At 41.7% G+C, this 20,792-nt stretch overlaps 1 protein-coding gene across 1 annotated transcript in view; it reads right to left on the reverse strand.

The window, feature by feature from the left end:
- Positions 1-20,792, reverse strand: part of Cpne8 (copine 8) — a 194,739-nt gene that overhangs the window by 92,558 nt on the left and 81,389 nt on the right. Inside the window, exon 7 of the mRNA XM_052748675.1 lies at positions 716-779. Within this exon, the coding sequence (XP_052604635.1) occupies positions 716-779 (64 nt within the window). The remainder of the gene's footprint in view (positions 1-715; positions 780-20,792) is intronic.

Here is a 20,792-nt window from a genome sequence, read left to right on the forward strand (position 1 = left end):
TGATTCTGCTATATAATCATAGTATTTAACTTCTAACAACTTATTATTAGAACCATAGATTACTTCATCTCTCATATCTCATGAAAAGTTCCCGTCTGAAGGATATGGAGACTACACATAGAAACCACACATGATCAAGGTAGAGAGAATGAGAGATTATAGAGTTCTCAGCCCTAAATGGAACATCTATGTCATAACCTCTCCTCCCCCAGGCTCAGGGATCACCATGGAAGATAGGACAAAAAATTGTAAGAGCCAGAGGTGGCAGAAGACTACAAGGAAACTATTTTCTGGACACAACAGGCTAGTTTCACCTATGAACTCACAGAAGTGTGGCAGCATGCACAAGGCTTGCTCAAGCTCAAGCCAGACAAAATCCCAGCTTAAACATGGAAAACTGGCACAACGTCTCAACTCGTTGTTGAGGATAGCTCCTGGGACACGAACAATCTTATTTTTTTAAATGATGTGACTGTTGGTATGTCCACCGCCCTCCAGTGGGTGGCCATGTAACTGAAAGTATAAGGGCAGCACCAATCAGACTGGATGCTTTTTTGGTTTGATCTTTGTTTTTTCTTTTTAAAGTGGACATAGAATTGGGTGTGTCAAGAAGAGGATGTGGATCAGTAAGGGACTGAATATGATCAAAATATATTGCATGGAATTCTCAAAAACCAGTAAGATATTTTTAAATTAAAAAAAAAAAATTACTTACCCTGCAGCAATTTAGCTCCTCTGCTGTTAGTATGATTGTGCCACATTTCCTGCCTGGGATTCCTCTACAACAAAAAGATCACAGTTAGCCCATTTAGATTTATAGTAAGGAATTATATAAATTACTGTATCTTTATTTCATATAATCACATGAAGAGCCTACTATTATTGAGTTCTTCCCCCATAGAATGCAGTCCTAGCCTCACCGTTTAGTTTATCCTCAGATCCACACTTCCCTGAACGTCATAGGCAATAGGTCAGGTGTCTGTCTCAGAATCTTCACGTCCCTCTTGTTGTCTAACATACAAGTAACATAATGTAACACAACAAAGCTTTCTCTCGCAAAGTCTATGCTTCCATCCATCAGAAAGCCCGATTCCCAGCATTTCCCCCTCCATTCATCAAATGGTTATTCATTTGTCCTTGTCTCCTCTGCCTGCCCATTCCCAGTTCAACACATTACAGCTTGTCTGTTGTGACTCTTTTACTTCAAACTGCCTACACCCTTCAGTGAAGTTCCATTTATTACATTTATTGCAAGGTCGGAGTTACCGCTGTGTACTATTAAAGTCTGAACCATATGGGTTAGCATATAATCATCCCTAAATTATTTTTAAAAATGGTTTTTATGCTTTTTCTTTCAAACTGCTAGGTTCTATAAAAGCAAAACTTGACACAAAGTTTTGGTCAACCCACAGTTTAAGAGCTATATGTACCAGGCATTCAATATACATAATCAAGGATAAAATGCATAGGATCAATTCAGCAAAATAAAATCTCTACTCAAACTGTCTCTATAGTTCTCCATTTTATTTATGCTCATATACTTTTAAAGGACACCAAGAGCAATGCCAACTAGGAATATATGGGATGTATACGTGGCTCCTGCTATTCTTTGGAGAAATGTTCCCCTGAATTCCAATTGTTATAGGCTTGATCCATACACTACTGGGAGGAGCTTTTAGAGCTGGGAGGTGGAGAGAGTAGAGGTCATAGAGAGTTCATTCTCAAAAAGGATAGTGGGACCAAAATCCCTCCAGTTCCTTGCCTCCTAGCTGGTGAGATATAGGTTGGAAGTAGAGGCTTCCTTGACAAGACAACCCACCTTCATTGTCTCCTGTTGCCAAAAAGCCCAGTAGTACCAAGGTCTTAGATTGGAATCTCCAGAGCTGCATGCCAAAAGAAACTTTGTCTTTTTACAAAGTAATTGCATCAGCTATTTTGAGATGCAGCTGAACTACACAGTTCTCTGCCTGCAAGGAAAAAGAGAGGAATCCTTGCCAATCCTCCAGAAAGCCATCCTGGTGCTCTAAACATGTATCCTATGACAAACCATACAGTCAAGATCCTTCTGTGCATCCTAAGGATGACACAGGTAGACTCAGCCCAAGGATGGTTTATGCCCTAGAAAGAACAAATCATTCTCGATAATCGTGGTATATGTGCAACCAATTGGATTCTTATTTATTATCTTCATGGAGGGAAAATGTGAGGAAATGGGCAGTTAAAATCTTAGGAGTTATGCAAATATCAATATAAGTTATATTTGCTCTGAAACTGTGCCTTCTTTCTATTAGGAAAAATTTTATGGAGTAGACCACTCCAGCTTCTTCCAACAAAGGCATCTGAGTGCACCTGCATCTCACCAGTAGGACTTAGAAGCCTACCAGTCTCTCATTGTAGGCAATGTCTTTTCTTCTCACCAGTGGTGTTTCAAATTGCTGAAAACCTTGGTGGCTATCCTGCTATGTCCCAGGCACAAGGCTCCTACCCAGATCCTTCCTGGATGAGTCACATTTATATTTTGGATCCAGCTGAGATAAGTGAGTGACCTAACAGTCACAGACTGTCTTCCAGGAGGCTTTTGTGTGGTGAGAAGTGAAGAAGATGCACAATGAAAGAATATTTACAGCAGAATGGTAAAATGTGCTCAGGATAGTCACAGCCCTGGAACCAGACACCAGGCATCAATGGTGGCCTTGAAATGTATTTTGTAATATCTGGATCACATGCTGAGGATTATCGAGAGGTACATGGCAAGTCTTCTTCTTGCCTGACACCAAGCCTTTTCTCAGTATTTCCTATGATTGAGCAGAATGAGTTTCTCAACTCACCAAATCTGTTCAAAACAGTCTATGTTGTTTTTTGTTTGTTTGTTTTTAAATAAGCTCCTTAAAATCCCCCTATTCTTCAAGCAATCCTAGAGTTAAAAGCTACTTTCAGACAACTAACTTTTTATACTAACACCCACTTTTAGCTAGTTATAATATGCTTTAGTTTCCTCATGCTTTTATAATGAATTCTCATCAACATAAATAGTTAAAATAACATTCACTGTTGATTAACTCTGCAGATCAAATTCTCAGCAGGGTTGGGTAGGCACTCTGCCTACAGTTCCTCATAGCTGAACTGGCATGTCAGGCCAGCAGGCTGGGCATGACCCTCAAGCCTGGAATAGCTGACCTCCATGACTGTGTATCACTGATTCCATCTTCTGCCTTTCTCTCCTGCTTTCAAGGGTCCATGTGATGACATTCAATGTAGTCAATTTATAACCTACCCTCAGCAGTATATTGTGACATTGACTCCGTATGAAAATGCCCCTTTTGCCACACGTAAAGTAGCATCACTATGGATGTGGTACCATACCACAAAGTCACAGGAGACGAGATCCTCTATTACATATGCTACATATACTACACACATGCTAAACACATAAATGTGGGCTATACACATGTTACATGCATAGTACATGCATACTATACAGTTATTACACTCATGCTACACCCATACTACATAGTATATAGTATACACAAAGCTCTGGACATAACACCACACTACAAAAGTCACAGACAAAATTCTCCATCCCATACTGAACATGCTCTATGACTCCATAATTTCATTCACATGCATTTTATTATTGTTATTTAAGCATTTCAGTTTAAATCAACTGACTGCTACCTTAAGCAAGCTACCTAATCACTTTGAAACTTAGTGTTTCTTCACTTGACAACTCAAAGTAATTATATAATTTTAAAAATCATATGTATATTAATAATGGTGCAGAATAGGCTATACAGCTCAATGGTAAGTGCTTGCCTATCATGTGCAAGGGCCTGAGTTCAAACCCTTGTCAGTACTGTCAAACAATGAAAGCCAAACCAAATCAAACAAAGCACGGGCCAAATGTTCAATACATAATAGTTGTATTGTGTGTTCACATATATTGTTTAAAATTGTCTGTTAATTCCAACTGTAGGATTGAAGTGGGAAATGTTAATTCCAAATAATGGAAAGCTGAAGTGCGAAATTCACTTCTTTTTAATTTAGATCATGACACTGAATTATCTATGGGCTCACTCATGTCATCCGGTGAAAATCTGCGTTGTGAGGAATATGTACACACTCAACGTACATTACATATTTGTAATAAACTATCTTTCTGCAACAAAATACTATGCATGGTAAATACATACAATGAATTTGTAAAGTAATTATTAGATACAGAAGTCTGCACTGTGCTAGATTAAAGGAAGTTTGGGTGATTCAAAGCATGAAAAGCTCTTAGCACAGTGTGGCAGTGCTAAGCAACAAGTAACAGCAGGAGCTAATGCTTATTACACAGTTATTTTCTCTGAAGCTAGGAATGAATGAGAAGTGGAAAAGATATGCAGTGAAAGAATATTTATGACAGAAGGGTCAAATACGCTCATGATAGTCACAGCTCTGGGGTTGGACACCAGGGGTCAATGGTAGCCTTGAAACTGAAGGATTCTACAAGGGCCATAAACTGATTAGAACTTAGTGATTAAGAAGCCTTGGACTATTTCAGGCCTGGAGCCAAATTATCTCCAGCTCATCAGGTCCCTTGATAGCCATTCCATTCCTTACCCACGTCAGAGTCTCACCTATCATCCTGTGATTATCAGATAAATCCTTCTGAAATGAACTTCCATCTACCCTAAGGCTGAGGATGCTGTCAGATAACATTGGAGGCCTCTAACAGATCTTCCTGTCTAGCTGTAACCTGCCTATCTGATGCTCCCACCAAAGGATTTTAAAAGTGCCTTGATGTTATAGCTCTGTTCTATTACTATAAAAACTGAATGAAACTCTTAACCATGTTGGAACATGGAATTTGGGGTCTTGGGGTGACACAAATCTATATTCCTGGGGCACAGCTATTCATACTTGGATCCAGAATAAACTAGCTTATTCTTTTTTGAGGTAAGGGTGTAATTTGATGTAGGCAAAACCTGATTGGATTTGCCCCAGGGATGTGGGGCATGTCCAGACCACATGCTGTTGTAGGAATAGAGATGGTAACTGAATGAGGCTCGTGGTGCCCCATAGACGGTGGAGTTAGGGGTAGGTAAAAGAAAAATAAAATGGGTTTCTAACTAGATTGAAGGTAAAAAGGCAAGGCAGAGTGAGTCATAGGTATGGTAAACCTCATGTTGTCACTTTGACCCTCTGTTGAAGCCCTGGTAGGAGTTTCAACATTCTAGACAGGTACTTCAGCCCTTTCCTGCCATGTGACTGTGATTCCGTGACTGTCACATTACCAAACCAGGGACAGTAAAACCATGAATCCCATATGATTAAAACTTTCCAGGCTGGAGAAATGGCTCAGCAGGAAAGAGTACTTTCAGGGCAAGCCTGAGCCTGAGTTCAAATGTCAACACCCAGGTAAAAATCAGAGTTTGGCCTCTTGTACCTGCTAAGGGAGAATTGCCCTTTGCCAACCTAACTCAAGTTCCAGTGAGAGACCCTTTCTCAAGTGAATAAGGCAAAGATGGAATAAAACACTGACCTTCTGTGGTCTCCAAATGTGCACACAGAACATGCACATACATCACGCACACACACATGCAAGGATGACACGTATGTTCAGGCACACATACAACATTGATTTGTTCTTAAAAATAAAACTTCCTCCAGGAGCTCCAGGCTTGGAGAAGGGACTAAAAGTCCCCAGTATCAGGGCACCAGCCAGAAGAGTGGCCTGCCTCATATAAAAAGCCTTTCCACAGTTCTAAGAGCTTATGACTGATCACCTACCCTGGCACATTCCCTGTCTCTTGTCTTCTCTCTTCTAGAAAATTCTAGCACTGCTACAAGCAAAATGGAGGCGGCGGGGGGGGGGGGGGGGGGGGGGGGGGGGGGGACACCCAGTTTGGAAAAACTGTAACAAATCCAATTTCTATTTCCTACTTTCTTTTAGACTACATGGAAACTAAGTGGCCTCCAACTTGATACCAGTGTGCCTAAAGAGATTAATATGTGCAAATGCAAATTTGTTACAATTCCTGGTAAAACCAGATTGCCTCCTTGAGCTCAGGGTGACTGTGCCGAGGTTTATAAAGGACACTGGATAAGAAATGCTGCTGCATAGCTGGGTGGTGGTGGTGCGTGCCTTTAATCCCAGCACTCAGGAGGCAGAGGCAGGCAGATCTCTGTGAGTTCAAGGCCAGCCTAGGCTACAGAGTGAGTTCCAGGACAGGTGCCAAAGCTACACAGAGAAACCCTGTCTTGAAACACTAAAAAAAAAAGATGCTGCTATGCTCAGTGCACCTGCACTTTAGGCCAGAACACAGAGGATACAAAATATATACTGCTCAGGACAAGTCCTTACTTATGAGATATGCCAGACTGACCAGCAGCACAGCTTCTTGTGGTCCAGAGACCTCTAACACCTTTCTAAACCAACACAAAAGCACATTCAGATAAAAGTCTAACAGATGAAAACACTTGCGTGAAAAGAAACTTACTTATTATGTATTGTTGTATTCTTCACAAGTATAATTATAGAGCGAGGCAAATCATTTCTAAATAAAAGAGCCATACAAGTAAGTACAGCGTTTTAAAACTAGTGATGGATTGAATTTGTGATGTGTTTATCTTTCCCTGTGATATGCTGTATTACTAACAAAATTTCATTTCCGAAATTATGGTAAATTGGTTATCAGAATGAAAAATTTTCTCTCTTAAAATATATCATATGCCAGACAACTGAAACTAAAACATTTGTTTAAAATATACACTACTGTCTTCATCAAGAAATTCATTTGTCACCCTGCAAATTTAATATCGGAACTAAATGTGATGTTTTATAGACACAGTGTCACTGAAAAGAGAAGTGGGCAGCCAGCGCAGTAGCACAAAACAGCAATCCTTAAACACCTCCTATGTCAAAAGTAGTTAAGACGTTATTTTATGTGGCTTTGGTGAGCTAGACTACCTACTTACTTATAGAAATATTAAGCAAATACTACTGGAACCTACTCCCTGTTTTTGTATTGCAGTGATTCCATTTATAGCAAGGGTTTTATGACCTACTAATTGCATCCCAACCCCTGAGAAACAAAGGTAAGGCTTTTACATGCAGAAGAGACACTGGAGGTGTGGTTCACTGGTACTGAGTTTTCCCAGCAGGCACTGGGAAGGTCCTGAGTTTGATCCCCTGTCGTTGTTGGTATTTTACTCTTTTGGGGGCCCACCACCCAGCTCTCAAATAAATCACACATGGAGGCTTATTCTTACTTCAATGCCCAGCCTTAGCTTAGTATTTCCTTAACTTTAAATTAGTCCCATCTATCTTTTGCCCCAGGCTTTTCTCATTCTCTTACTTCTGTAAATCTTACTCTTCTTCCATGGCTTGCTGGGAAGCTGGGTGGCTGACTCATGGAGTCCTCTTCCTTCTCTGGTTACTTCCTCTTTTCTTTTAATGCCATCTCTTTTTTTTCTCCTCCTCCCAGATTTCTCCTTCTATTTAATCTCTCTGCCTGTCAGCCCCACCTATCTCTCTCTCCTGCCTTGCTATTGGCTGTTCAGTTCTTTATTCCACCAATCAGGTGTTTTAGACAGGCACATTAACACAGGTTCACAGAGTTAAACAAATGCAACACAAACCAAAGTAACACACCTTAAAATAATAGTCCACAACAATCCCCACCACCAGAAAATGTAAAATTCGTAACAAGAGATGCATATAAATACGACTTTCACTCTACATTATTTATTTTAATAAATATATATTGAACTATTATTCTTCATAAGTCACAACAGGTCTGTGTAATAACGGGGTGTGATTTTTCTCCTTTAAAGGCTCTTGGCAATTATTATTTGGGGATGGGATAGGAAGGAGTTCAGCCTCTAGCCTGTGCTAAAAGGATGCTCTCGTTTTGCCCCAGTGGGCTATGTGTGTCCTCCTTTACAAAAGAATAAAGAACATTGAGAACCATAACCATTTCTCTGTTGTCCTATTTTATTCAACATTTGGGTTTTTGTGCTTAAAAAAAAGACAATAGAGAATTTAAAAACAAGCAAACAAGCAGTCAAAGATGGTGTATGAGGCAGGGAGCAGACTTTAATGTGATGCTTGGAAAAGCTGATGCTGTCACAGTACAAACTGCATTCTTATTTTTTTAACCACAACTGAATGCGTTTACTCAAAGGAAGCATACATGGGAAGGGACTTTCTTTGGAAACGCCAGTTGATGAGCAGTTATCTGTGTTTGGAATCCTGCCTTGGACTGACTCTGTCTGAATTAAGATCCAATCGCTCTGCTTCTGTGATTACAGAGCGTGGGGTCGACACCACTCTCAAAGCAGACAGTGGGTTTTCTGGAACACTGAAGGTTTTCATTTACCGCAGCGTATTCTGGGAGACTGACATCCCTTGACTCCTACCTAGTCCTAGAATGACACTGTGCCCCAGTGAAGGCTAAATCCACAAAGGCCACTAAAGGAACAAACAAAAACTAACACCATATGTGAGTCTCTTCCTCCAAGGACTATATGAGCCATGTAGTGGAAACTTTGACCAAAGCTTCCGAAGGATGAGATTGAGATCAGGCATTCCTTACTAGAAGTTACTCAATACTGTATTAAATGGTGGATTTTCAGGCTTTGCCTTGTCTTAGGAAACTCCACTTTATAAGCAGTTTGACTCCATTTTCGGCAGGAGGATGACTGCAGCCCCTATGTGAACCCACAAGCTACAAATGACTTATTTGGGGGAATAGAAAGGAAGTCACCCTATCAGCTTATTGGGGTGAACTGAGACTGTAGGGGCACATGGGCATATTAAGATCAAATCAGGGAAACCAAGCCCCAAAATTTATCAGGCACACAGACCCAGGAAAGGGTACAACTCTCCTGCGTGGACCTCTTGAAGTACACGTCTACCACTGTGGTGTCGTGGCTCCACACCAAACTGTCCTCTGATACCTGGCGTGGGCATCAAGTACTAACAAGCAGAAGAGTCCCTGGCTGTTGTGGTGGTATTGTGTTCCCCAAAATATTGTGCGCCCTGATAAACTTATCTGGGGTCAGAGAACAGAACAGCCACTAGATATAGAGGCCAGAAAATGGTGGCACACACGCCTTTAATCCTAGCATTCCAGAGGCAGAGATCTGCCTGGATCTCTGTGTGTTCAAGGATACAGCCAAGCGTGGTGACTCACGCCTTTAATCCCAGGAAGTAATGGCAGGAGGCAGAAAGGTATATAAGGCGTGAAAACCAGGAACTATAGCTGGCTAAGCTTTTAGGCTTTTGAGAAGCAGTTCAGCTGAGACCCATTTGGAGGAGGACACAGAAGCTTCCAGTCTGAGGAAACAGGATCAGCTGAGGAATTGTCAAGGTGAGGTGGCTGTGGCTTGTTCTGCTTCTCTGATCTTCCAGCGTTCACCCCTGGCTCCAGGTTTGATTTTATTAATAAGACCTTTTAAGGTTCATGCTACAGGCTGTCCTTAAAGCTTCAGCTCTAAGGTCCCAAGCCGTTGATGCAGCCTGTTCGACAGACAGCCCGTGTACATTTTCACCTGTCTGGACTTGAACCCACTGTTTCCTATTCTCAGACACCAGTTCAACCTTCCACCCTGGGGCTGGACTCTAGAGATTTGCTGTCTAACGTCACCTCAGTAGCTCCAGCAATGGCTCCTCCAGGCACTGGGCTGGTTCCTTCTTATCCATAAGGCTCTGTCTCAGCCCAGCTCGGAAGCCTTTTGAACTCTGAAGCACCCTCTCTAATTTGTTTTCATTCTGTAAAAGGCATATAGATTCATGTAGGTGCACAGACATGTTTACAGTGTGCTGTGAGTTAATATTAGTTATTAACATTAGAGTTAATATTAATAATTAAGATTGGGATAAAAGAACCTACATTTGCCTCAGCCAGGATACTGGAATAGGTGGAATTATCTAACAAACTGCTTCCATTGAAACCACTGAACTTTGTGAATTATTGTTGTTCAATATATTTTGACACTGTGGAAAGTCACAAATTTCACCGATTTCAGGCATAGAGTGATCACAAAAGAAAGACAAAAACAAAAAGTTGAAGTAAGGACCCCTACAGTACCAGAATGGTAAAGTGGCACCTTTTGTGGCACCACACTGAAAATTGAAAGTGATGATTTTCTAACAGGAACAGATCCTGACTCCTCGTCTGATTCATTCCCAAACTGGAAGGTTTTTTCTTTTGTTTTGTTTTGTTTTGTTTTTTGCCTAGGTTTTGTCTTCCATATGCTGCGGGGGCTCCATGTACCACAGGTGAGCCCTGTTCACCTTAAGGAAAGATGGGGGAATGGACTGGGCTTGAAGAAGAGAGAGCAGAGATATGGGAGGGGAGCGAGGCTCATCCTTGGGAGTTAGAATCGGGGTTCCTTGAAAGCTCTTCTTACACAGCAGAAGCCCTTGGTTTTCTAATGAAATTTTTTATATCACCAAAATAAAATGGGGCTTTATAACTTCTTCCAAAGCTGTAAACAAACACGGTTTGTTGGAGACAGTAGAGTGTCATGGTTAAGTGCATGAGCTCAGAAGCCAAAGGCATCCATTTACATTTCGGTCCTTTAGAATCCCCTGCTTGGCTGCTTCCTGATACACAGAATGATGACAGTTGTTACCTGGCCCATGGGGTGTTGGCAGTTAAAGATGCTCCTAAGTGTGAGGCAGGTAAAGGTAACAGCAGAGCAGACATTGTAAGAACTTCCTTCACTCAACAACTGAGGTAGAAATACTCGTGGCTCCCTTTCACTCCATCTGCTGACTGTATCAAGAGTGAGAGAAGTGATCTCGGCTGCCTGTTGCAAACATTCCCTTCTTCAGGTACCTCTGGTTCAGACTGTGGCTGTAGAAATCCCTGCTGGAGATCACTCTATGAGAATCTCCTGCCTCTCCCTTCTAAAACAACGGACTCCAAATAATTATAAATTGCCCCCAGGCATTCCACACTGGAAGACCGGGAAGGCAGAAGGTTCGATGCTAGGGACAGATTTCACACAGTTCTGACAAATGAACATGTGTATTTCCTGGTGTCAGGTCCAAATTCTGGCAGTTAGACAAAAGCTAGCATCCCTCGGGAGCTTGTGAAACCTGTTGCCCTCTACCGAAGGAGCCATTTCTTCATGGCTGGCAGAAAGGACAAATGGCTGTCTGTGGTGACTATCAACATACCAAAGCACATGCTGGCCTCCAGGCTCTCTCAGTATCAGCCCTTTACACATTTCAGAGTCCATGCTTGCATCTGGGCTCTGCCCACACCATGCCCCCTGCCCTAAACTCCTTCCAGACCATGGGCTTCCCTACCCCCAGCTTCTCATTGTCCTTCTAAGCCTGCTATTTTGGTTATGCCCTCCCTTGGTCTCCTTTGCCCACACTCTCTTTGTCTTTCTCTCTCACTCTCTTCCTCTCTCCTCTGGTGACCTGGTCCAGATGGCTGGCCAGGTTCAGTCTACTCCTTTCCCTCCCTGCTCCGGAACCTTCCAGATGCCTCCGGCTGTCCTCTCCCTCATCTCTACGGTAAAAATCTTCCCTTCCACCAGACCTTGGAGCAGTGATACTGTCAGTTTATACACCTGGCATCTCTCTCCCCCCTATAAAATTGTGCCACTGCTACCGAACAGGGCCTGGGAGTTCTTCTGGCAGGTCCAGTTTGCTCTACCAACTTGCTTCCTAACATACTTAGGAGTGACAGGTTTCTTTGTCTGTGTCCCCTACTACAGGACAGAATGGCTTAGGTTCCAAGGTTGCTCCATAAAGAACTTTCCTCACTGCCGAGCCGTGGTGGTGCATGCCTTTAATCCCAGCACTCAGGAGGCAGAGGCAGGCGGATTTCTGTGAGTTCGAGGCCAGTCTGGTCTATAGAGTGAGTTCCCGGACAGCCAGGGCTACACAGAGAAACCCTGTCTCGAAAACCAAAAACCAAACCAAAACGAAACGAAACAAACAAAAAAACCTTTCCTCACCTACTAGTTTGCTTAACTACAGAACTAAGATGGTTCTGCCTGTGTATTGAATTTAAAATCTTCAAGTTCCGTCACACATACGAGGGCAGGGCTGAGGAAAGATGCTGTGGGTGCCTACAGGAAGGAAATTATAGTTTCTAGGAAATGTTTTTCTGCTTAGATTACCAAACACTGGTGAAACAGTAGCCTTTAAGACATCATGATATTAAAGCCAGTTAGTCCAGGCTGGCCTCGAACTCACAGAGATCCGCCTGGCTCTGCCTCCCGAGTGCTGGGATTAAAGGCATGCACCACCACCGCCCGGCCGATACCTCCGATCTTTATTCAGTACAAAAAGATGTGTAGTAATTAACTCACAATTTGTCTTCCAATGTTACAGATCATGTCTTATTTGTTGTCTTCAGCCACAACATTGGCAGCAAGATTTCAAAAGTAAGGAGGTTAGGCGAACACACAAATTTCCACCTGCTTCCACAGCTTGCTGAACAGTATGGCAAGCCCAAGGGGATACCTTCCTCTTATCCAAACTACCTTCATTTATGTTGGCTTTATCCAGTTATTCACACAAGAAATTTGAAGGTCATTTTCAAAGTCATCTTCGACTCCCATTATCAATCTGCCATTGTGATACCAACCTCAGGAACACAATGTTAAATATTCCTTTTCATTTCCATGGTTTGTACTATGCTTCTGTTAACAGCCTGTAATCAGTTTCCAAACCAAAGTGATTGAATCTCTTTGGGGAAAAAACATTCCTGAATTCTCTTCCACATTCATGATAAACTTCATCATAATAAAACTGGCCTAACAGTCTCAGCTAATCAAATCCCCATTCACATAAATAGGGAATTGTAGCTATTCATTTAAAGGGTAAATGGGGAACTTGGCAAGATCAGAAACAACTATGCATTTTCACTTTTAATACATGATTCTAACACTTTCTTGACCATAATCAATTTCCAATAAAGATTTTTTTTAAGGTAAACTAGTATTTTATAAAAAATCCCTGAGACATCTATTAAACCTACATTTTATCTGATAGAGAAATAAGAACTCTCACCAGTATATTATTTGCTCAGGACAGTGAATATTACTTCATTTTTCTCATATTAGAATGTTTACAGGACTTACACGTAAGCCTCATATGAATGAAGGAAATATCAGCTCTCTGCAGAATGACAGGCTCACCATTCTGGGATTTGTGTCTGTTGGCGGCATTCAAAGATATTTTGATGAAAATAAATTCATTTTGTCCAATTTTTGCATGACTCGCCTTGTCTCTTCTACACCTTTCCATCCAGAAGAACTCATCTACATGACACTAGCTGTAGCTGCTAGAATTTCTGAACAGCACAGAGTCAAATGCTGCTGTGAATAGCCCGCTGTAAAGACCTTCCCTTTTGGAAATAAACAATTATGTTTCTGGAGCTCTTCCCAGAGTTTACGCACAAAAACGAGCAGAAGAAACTGCTTCAGCTAAGTATTCAATTCTGTCGTTCACAAAGTTCACAAGCTTGTGGCAGACACATACAGGATTAACAGTAGAATTTACTACCCTTGGCCTTTACAGAATGTGCAGGTTTGGGGATACTGCCCCCCAGCCCATGGAAGGAGACAAATTTTCTGTTTATTTTATGTTATTCAAATACTTGATGTCCCTCTGAAATGCATTAATTTTTTTTTATATATTGAATAGCATTGTGTTAGTTACTTCTGTTGCCACTATAAATATACCAACCAAAGCAGCTGAAGGGAGGAAGTGCCTGTTTGGCTCACAGATAAGATTACAGTGTACCATTTTGCAGAAGTCAAAGCAGTAGGCACTTGAAGCCACTAATCACATTACACTAAAAGAATAATGAATTAATGCATGCCTGTGAGCATTTCTCATTCCCCTCTCTACACTTATACAACCCAAGACCCCAAGCACAAGGCACAGTGCTGCCCAGAGTGTACAGGTCCTTCCACATCAAGTACTACGATAAAGATAACTTCTCGGTCATTCTTAGAGGCCCTCCTCCCAGGTGACCCTAGACTGTGTCACACATGAATGTCACTAATATGTATATGCATCCATGGGCTCTTTACAAACACTAAGGTTCTCAACTGACACTGAACTTGAGATTGGTTGCCTTGCAATTATGTAAGAACATACATACATCTGACATACAGAAATTTAGGACACTTAACAGTAACCACATTGTCATATAAAACACACACGTCATAAAAAGTGGAACTCCTCTCCTTACTCCAATCTGGTATTCAGGCACATACACATACGTCCAGATGAAATAATTTTAATACTTAGTGTACGCCTTTAATCCCAGCACTCGGGAGGCAGAGGCAGGCCGATCTCTGTGAGTTCGAGGCCAGCCTAGTCTCCAAAGCGAGTTCTGGGAAAGGCGCAAAGCTACACAGAGAAACCCCATCTCGAAAAACCAAAAAAAAAAAAAAAAAAAAAAAAAACAGCAACAACAACAACTTATATTTAGATGACAATTTACATATTAAAATCAAGTCTGGTTTCTGGCTGTCCTTTCCCTAAGTTTGCTGAGTATATCTACCTTAACACACAGAAAGAGACAAAACCAAGGAAGAGAGGAAAGTAAGCAGGGAGGGAGGCAGAGGGAGGAGATTAAGTGATTGACTTCAGAAGTTTCTCCTAAAAGTTACGGGATACTTTTAACCATGGTATTAACAATAGCCACTATTCTAGTGTTTATTGAACACGGTGTTCTTCAAGACAAATTTGTCATACAAAGCATTGCTATTTCTTACAACTCTGTTAAAAGTGTATTATTAGAGTGTTTCTAAAAAAGGACTAGAGCTGAGGAATTTAAAGCAGTTTGCTCCAATACACAAACCTGGCAAATGGAGAAACCAAGTTCTGATTATCTCCAAAGCTTAAGCATATCCTCTCTATTACAATAGCTGTATTTTTTCCTCTACAGCAAATTAATTGTTCCTGCCACTAATGTAACCCACAGCTGTAAAAATACAATATATCACAGTTGAGCTCTCGTCTGCGTGAAGTCCACTAATTGAAAAGGCTTGGTTTCTAGGGAACACTATTTAGAAAGTGGGACCAACTAAGGGTCTTTAGGTTATTAATGTGTGCCCTCAAGAGGACAGTGGGGTCTTGGAACCTTCCTCTTTTTCTTTCAATTGTCAGCTCTACAGTAAAGGGCTCTGTGTTACTGCCATGACCTTCTGCCTTCACACAAACCAAAGCAATTCAGCCAATCCATCACGGAATGGAACTTTGGCAGAGGAGCCCGGTGTTTCCTCAGCTGCTTGCTGTGGTGATGCAAGGCTAATGGTAGTGATGTAATGTGGTGGTATTGTGTTCCCCAAAATATTGTGCATGCTAATAAACTTATCTGGGGTCAGAGAAGAGAACAGTCACAATATTAAACATAGAGCATAGGCAGTGATAGCACATGCCTTTAATCCTAGCATTCCAGAGGCAGAAATCCCTCTGGATCTCTGTGAGTTCAAGGCCACATTGGAAACAGTCAGGCATGGTGACTCATGCCTTTAATCCAGAAAGTGAGCCTTTAATCCCAGGGAGTGAGGCAGAAAACAGAAACATATATAAGGCGTGAGGACCAGAAACTAGAAGCATTTGACTGGTTAAGCTTTTAGGCTTTGAGCAGCACAGTTCAGCTGAGATTCATTCTGGATGAGGACTGAGAGGCTTCCAGTCTGAGGAAACGGGATCAGCTGAGGAACTGGCGAGGTGAGGTAGCTGTGGCTTGTTCTGCTTCTCTGATCTTCCAGCATTCACCCCAATACCTGGCTTCAGGTTTGTTTTTATTAATAAGACCTCTAAGATTCATGCTACATCATAAAGACACCATGTGACACATCACGTTAGGAGCAGAGCTGAGACAAAACAGCTCTGATTCTAGTATATGCCACTAGTACATGTATTCAAATGTGATTCTAGAATACATGTCACTGGAGTAAATTATAGAATCTAAAAACATTGAATGAAATTGTTTTTCATAGTCAGTGTCTTGTTTACTTTAGTGCTCTTATAAGACACCCATGACCAAGGTAATTTATAAAAGGAAGTCTTTAATTTGCCTCTCATGGTTCCAGAGGGTAGTAGAGTTCATGACCATCATGGCAACTGACAGGCAGGCATGGAGTTGGAGCAGTAGCTGAGAGCTTAAATCTTATCCAAAAGTGTAAAAGGCAGAGAGAGAGGGACACAGAGAGAGGGGTAGGGAGAGAGAGAGAGAGACTGGGGATACACTGGAGATATCCTAGAATTTTGAAACTCAAACCCCACCCCTACTGACATACCTACTCCTACAAGGCCACACCTCCTAATCCTTCCAAACAGTTCCATCAACTGTGGACCAAGCATTCAAATACATGAGTCTATAGTGCCCATTCTCATTCAAACCACTACCATCAGATAATATAGTCCCAGACATTTTTGAGATAATTTTACAGCCCAAACTATGTTGAAACTAGCTATATTTTAATCTGCAGAAAACTGCACAGTACAAGTGTGGTCTTTAGGAGAAATCCTAAATTTCTCATATTTTTCACCTTCTAAACAAGCTCTTCTTGTTTGAGCCACCCCTCCTCCTTCCACAGTGATAGGTGCTCTCCATAGGCATTCACAGACAACACATGGATGAGTCATCAATACGCCAACACTGACAAGCTGAACTACAAGTGCCATCAGACCCTCTTTGTCTTGGTTTTCTCATCCCTCGCCTTCCCTTCAGCTCTATCCTTCTCCCCGTCTTCCTGCTGGTGAACCTCAGCACCCACGTGTCACTCGCTGCCTTGAGTCCTATGTATGATACAACTAGGAGTGCTGTGTCCAACGGACACCCTAGTCGGGGCTTCAAGTATCGCTCACCTCTGTGTCTACATCCCTGTGCCCTCCACAGGCCACTGGCCATTCTCAGAACCTCCCTTTATCCCCCACCCCAAATCAACTGCCGACATCATGAGCTACTGCTTTCCATGACCTTTCCCCTCTGTTTCCTTCAGCTAAAACAGCAGCTGGTACATTACCATAAGGGCTCCTGCTCCTCTCTAGATTGAGGACCTGTTTTCTAGTCACTGAGCCCTGCATTCTGGCCCCATGTTCTTATACAGATGTCCTTGTGTTTGGCTGAAAGGGACAAAACCAGAAAGCCTATTGCTTGAGGAACATAATCCTAATTTCCCCTACGGAAGACCACAGCAGTCGTTCTGAAACTGGAGCTGAATCTCATATCCTTGAGACTCTGCTGAATCCAAGAGTGAACTCTTTTAAAGATAGATGAAAGAAGGCTCTGAACGCATGACAAAAAAAAAACTGGATCGCATCTCACAGTATGAGAAAACAGGGCTGAGTGGGAGCCATGCTAAAGAATGATGGGACCTCTAAAGAGAGGGGCCAGGAGTCGCAGGGATCCAGCCGAAGCTACCAACAAAATAAGCAGTGTAACACCAAAAAAAACTGCATGGTGATGAAGATTTGGTAAATAGATCGTATCCAACAAAATGGACTTGCAGGAAACTGCAAAAATGTTGAAATGCTAATAAAATGAAAAGACAAGTTTTGGATACCATTTCAAATTGCTTCACTTTAGTTCCTCTAGACCATTTTTTAAATAATCGCTTTTATAAGAAAATAAAAACCTAAGTCTTTAAATGACAGCTATCCTTGAAACCCAGACATACACTAGTTACATTTAAATTCAAATTATGGTTATTTAATAGACGTGGCTACAGATGAGAAGCCTTTTTTTTTTTGTGACAGACCTGGTATAGTTGTCCAAGGTTTGATTAGTGAATAATTTAGGATGCTGCTTCTTTGTTTTCTCTAAATTCCCAAATTTTACAACCATTATTTATTTAAAAGCTTGTGCAGATGAGACATGATAACTCAGCTGCAATTAGGAAGCCGGAAAAGAGGCCTCTGAACATCTTACCAGAATATGAACCAGGCCATTTAGAGGGAAGGGAACAAGGGGTTACTTTGAATAACTTAGAATGTAAGAGGGAAACTAATTAGAAAGTAAGTCTCTGATCTAAATGAATTAGTAAATAAATGTTAAATCAGTCGGGAATGCCATTTAAGATAAATAACATATGGGACACAGGAAGGATTTTAAAATTCAAGATGAATCAATTTTGTTTACTGTGGGGTGTGTTTCCTACCTCAGGAGGGTACCTCAGGCTGCATTTCAGAAGTGCCTGCTCAGCAGGGTGGGGGAAGATTGCCAGAGTCCTTAACACCATTGCAAGGGTACTGCCTGCCAAGCAGGAGAATGTGAAGCTCTCATCTCCATCCCTAGCCTTGGGGAACAGCCTGAAAGATTTTCCATGAGTGGCTGCCTGGTCAGCTTGGGGGAAGGTGGGCCAAGAGAGGAGGGGACTGTGGAGAATAGAGACACACTTCAAGTCTCAGGAGTCTCTGTGTGTCACTGGAACTTCCTATCAGGGAAGCATCTTTCTGATTTTTGTATTACTAAGATTTTCTTGCCTTCATCCTTCCATCCACAGCCATTCTCTCTTCTACTGAAAGGAGCATGTCTACATGCCCCACCCTTTTTCTTCTCCCCACTGCTTTCCTGTGAGATGGACTCTTGGGAAATGATAAAATGTGTGGAAATGATGTCAGTGGATCAGCAGGGCCGGGTCTGAAGCTGGGTGACTCTATGGAAGGGCCAGCTCCTTTGGAGAACCGCCTTGACAAGGCAGGCACCCCCAGGGGAGCGTTTAGGGAAAGTGTTTCCCTGGCTTTCTCAACACAACCACACTTTTTCAAACAAGAAACATTTTCATTTGAGGCTGAGGTAATGGAGTAAATTGCTGTCTGCCTAGAAATTGCATCATCACCTGAACTTCACTCTTAGCCCGTGGGCCTTATTTTTCAGTCCATTTGTGTCCTCCAGGCACATGCTTCTCTCAAAGACGGAGTTTTTCATGAAAGACAGCCTGTGTTTGAGCAGGAGGACTGATGACTACTTGGGATTGTTTCAATCCCCTATTCACTGGAGTTGAAGCAATTACTGAGCTCACAGAATGTAGGTGTAGTACTTGGTACTTCTCTAACAAAACCAAAGTATCTTTCCACTAGCAAGCTAATCACATTTGGCTTTACTCTCTTAACCATGACTCCCCTTGCCTTTCTTCTGTTCCCATTTGTCTCAAGCACTTAACATTTTCACCTCAGACACTACCTTCCTGCAATCTCTGTAGTTGATGTCTTCTTTCTTTCGTGACTAGGCTCTGTGATATTCAAATTCTGCATTTCATTACCCACTTCTGCTGGGCCTTGGTTGCCTAGCACGCTTTCCTAAGGTGCTCTCAAAAATCTCACTCTCAAAGAAGAAGCAGCCTACAGGGTTACATTTTCTAGTGTTTATTTGCCTGAGAAAACTCTTCAGTAAGGACAACACGCATACTTAGACATCTGAGTGAAGTGTATCAGTTTCTATAACATACATACAATATCAAAACCACCGAAATTGTCTAGATTTTCCAAATCCCCTATAGACAAAATACAATACTTGGAATCCACACTTACCATGTCATGGTTTTTAAGGCTCTGTCTCATTAGCTGCCTAGCCTCAGCACCACTGGATAAACCCAAAGGACGGTTGTGCAAAAACAGTCCAACTCCGTAACTACTAAATTCTCCTAATGTAGTATAGTCTTCCCATCATCACCCTAGATACTGTTACCTCTTAGCATGAGCTGACATTTTTTTTGCCTTTTCCAAGGAAATTCTGAATCAGCTGAGTCAAGGGCACAGTCTTATCTTATGCTATAATTATCACACCCACCCCAATGAATATAATAATCTCCACTTTCAAAAGATGCCTAAAAATTAATAAAAGCAGAATTCTTTACTAGAGGAAACGTTTTGCAATTAAAAGGTTTTCTAAAATTAGAATTATGAATGCTTTTTATGGAGGAATTAGAGCAGTTACAATTTTCCAGTAAAACCATCCAATTTAAAACTATGATTGCCAGTTTGTAATCTGGCAGTCTCCCCATTTCTTTGATCTGAAATGAAAACTTGAGGCTTTACTGTATATGCTTTCTCTTGAAAAATATTAAAGTTACAATTAAGATGGCAGGGGACATAATGTGGAATTTTTTTTCCTTAAAAAAAAACAAGCAAACAACAACAACAAAAAACAACTAAAGTTAGATTCATGCTGTTCCAGGAACCCTTATGAATGCTAGTCACTTGACTAGAAAATGCCATGAGAGTTAAAGGTATTTAATGGTATTTACTTTGAACATTACCATTTATTTTCCAAAGACATTTTGGTGGTTTTATTTTGTGTTGGTTGGTTTGGTTTTGTTTCATTTTTGAAACAGGATCTCACAACCCAGGCTAGTCTGGAACACTCTCACTATACATCCCAGGCTAGTCCTGGAACAACACTCTCACTATACATCCAGGCTAGTCTGGAACAAACACTCTCACTATACATCCCAGGCTAGTCTGGGAACACTCTCACTGTGTATCCCAGGCTAGTCTGGAACACTCTCACTATGTATCCCAGGCTAATCTGGAACACTCTCACTGTGTATCCCAGGCTAGTCTGGAACACTCTCACTATGTATCCTAGGCTAGTCTGGAACACTCTCACTATGTATCCCAGGCTAGTCTGGAACACTCTCACTATGTATCCCAGGCTAGTCTGGAACACTCTCACTATGTATCCCAGGCTAGTCTGGAACACTCTCACTATGTATCCCAGGCTAGTCTGGAACACTCTCACTATATATCCCAGGCTAGTCTGGAACACTCTCACTATGTATCCCAGGGCTAGTCTTAATATTTTGGCAAT

Source organism: Peromyscus californicus, unplaced genomic scaffold, assembly GCF_007827085.1.
Source record: "Peromyscus californicus insignis strain IS unplaced genomic scaffold, ASM782708v3 Scaffold_20__1_contigs__length_68692818, whole genome shotgun sequence".
NCBI classification, from domain to species: domain Eukaryota; kingdom Metazoa; phylum Chordata; class Mammalia; order Rodentia; family Cricetidae; genus Peromyscus; species Peromyscus californicus.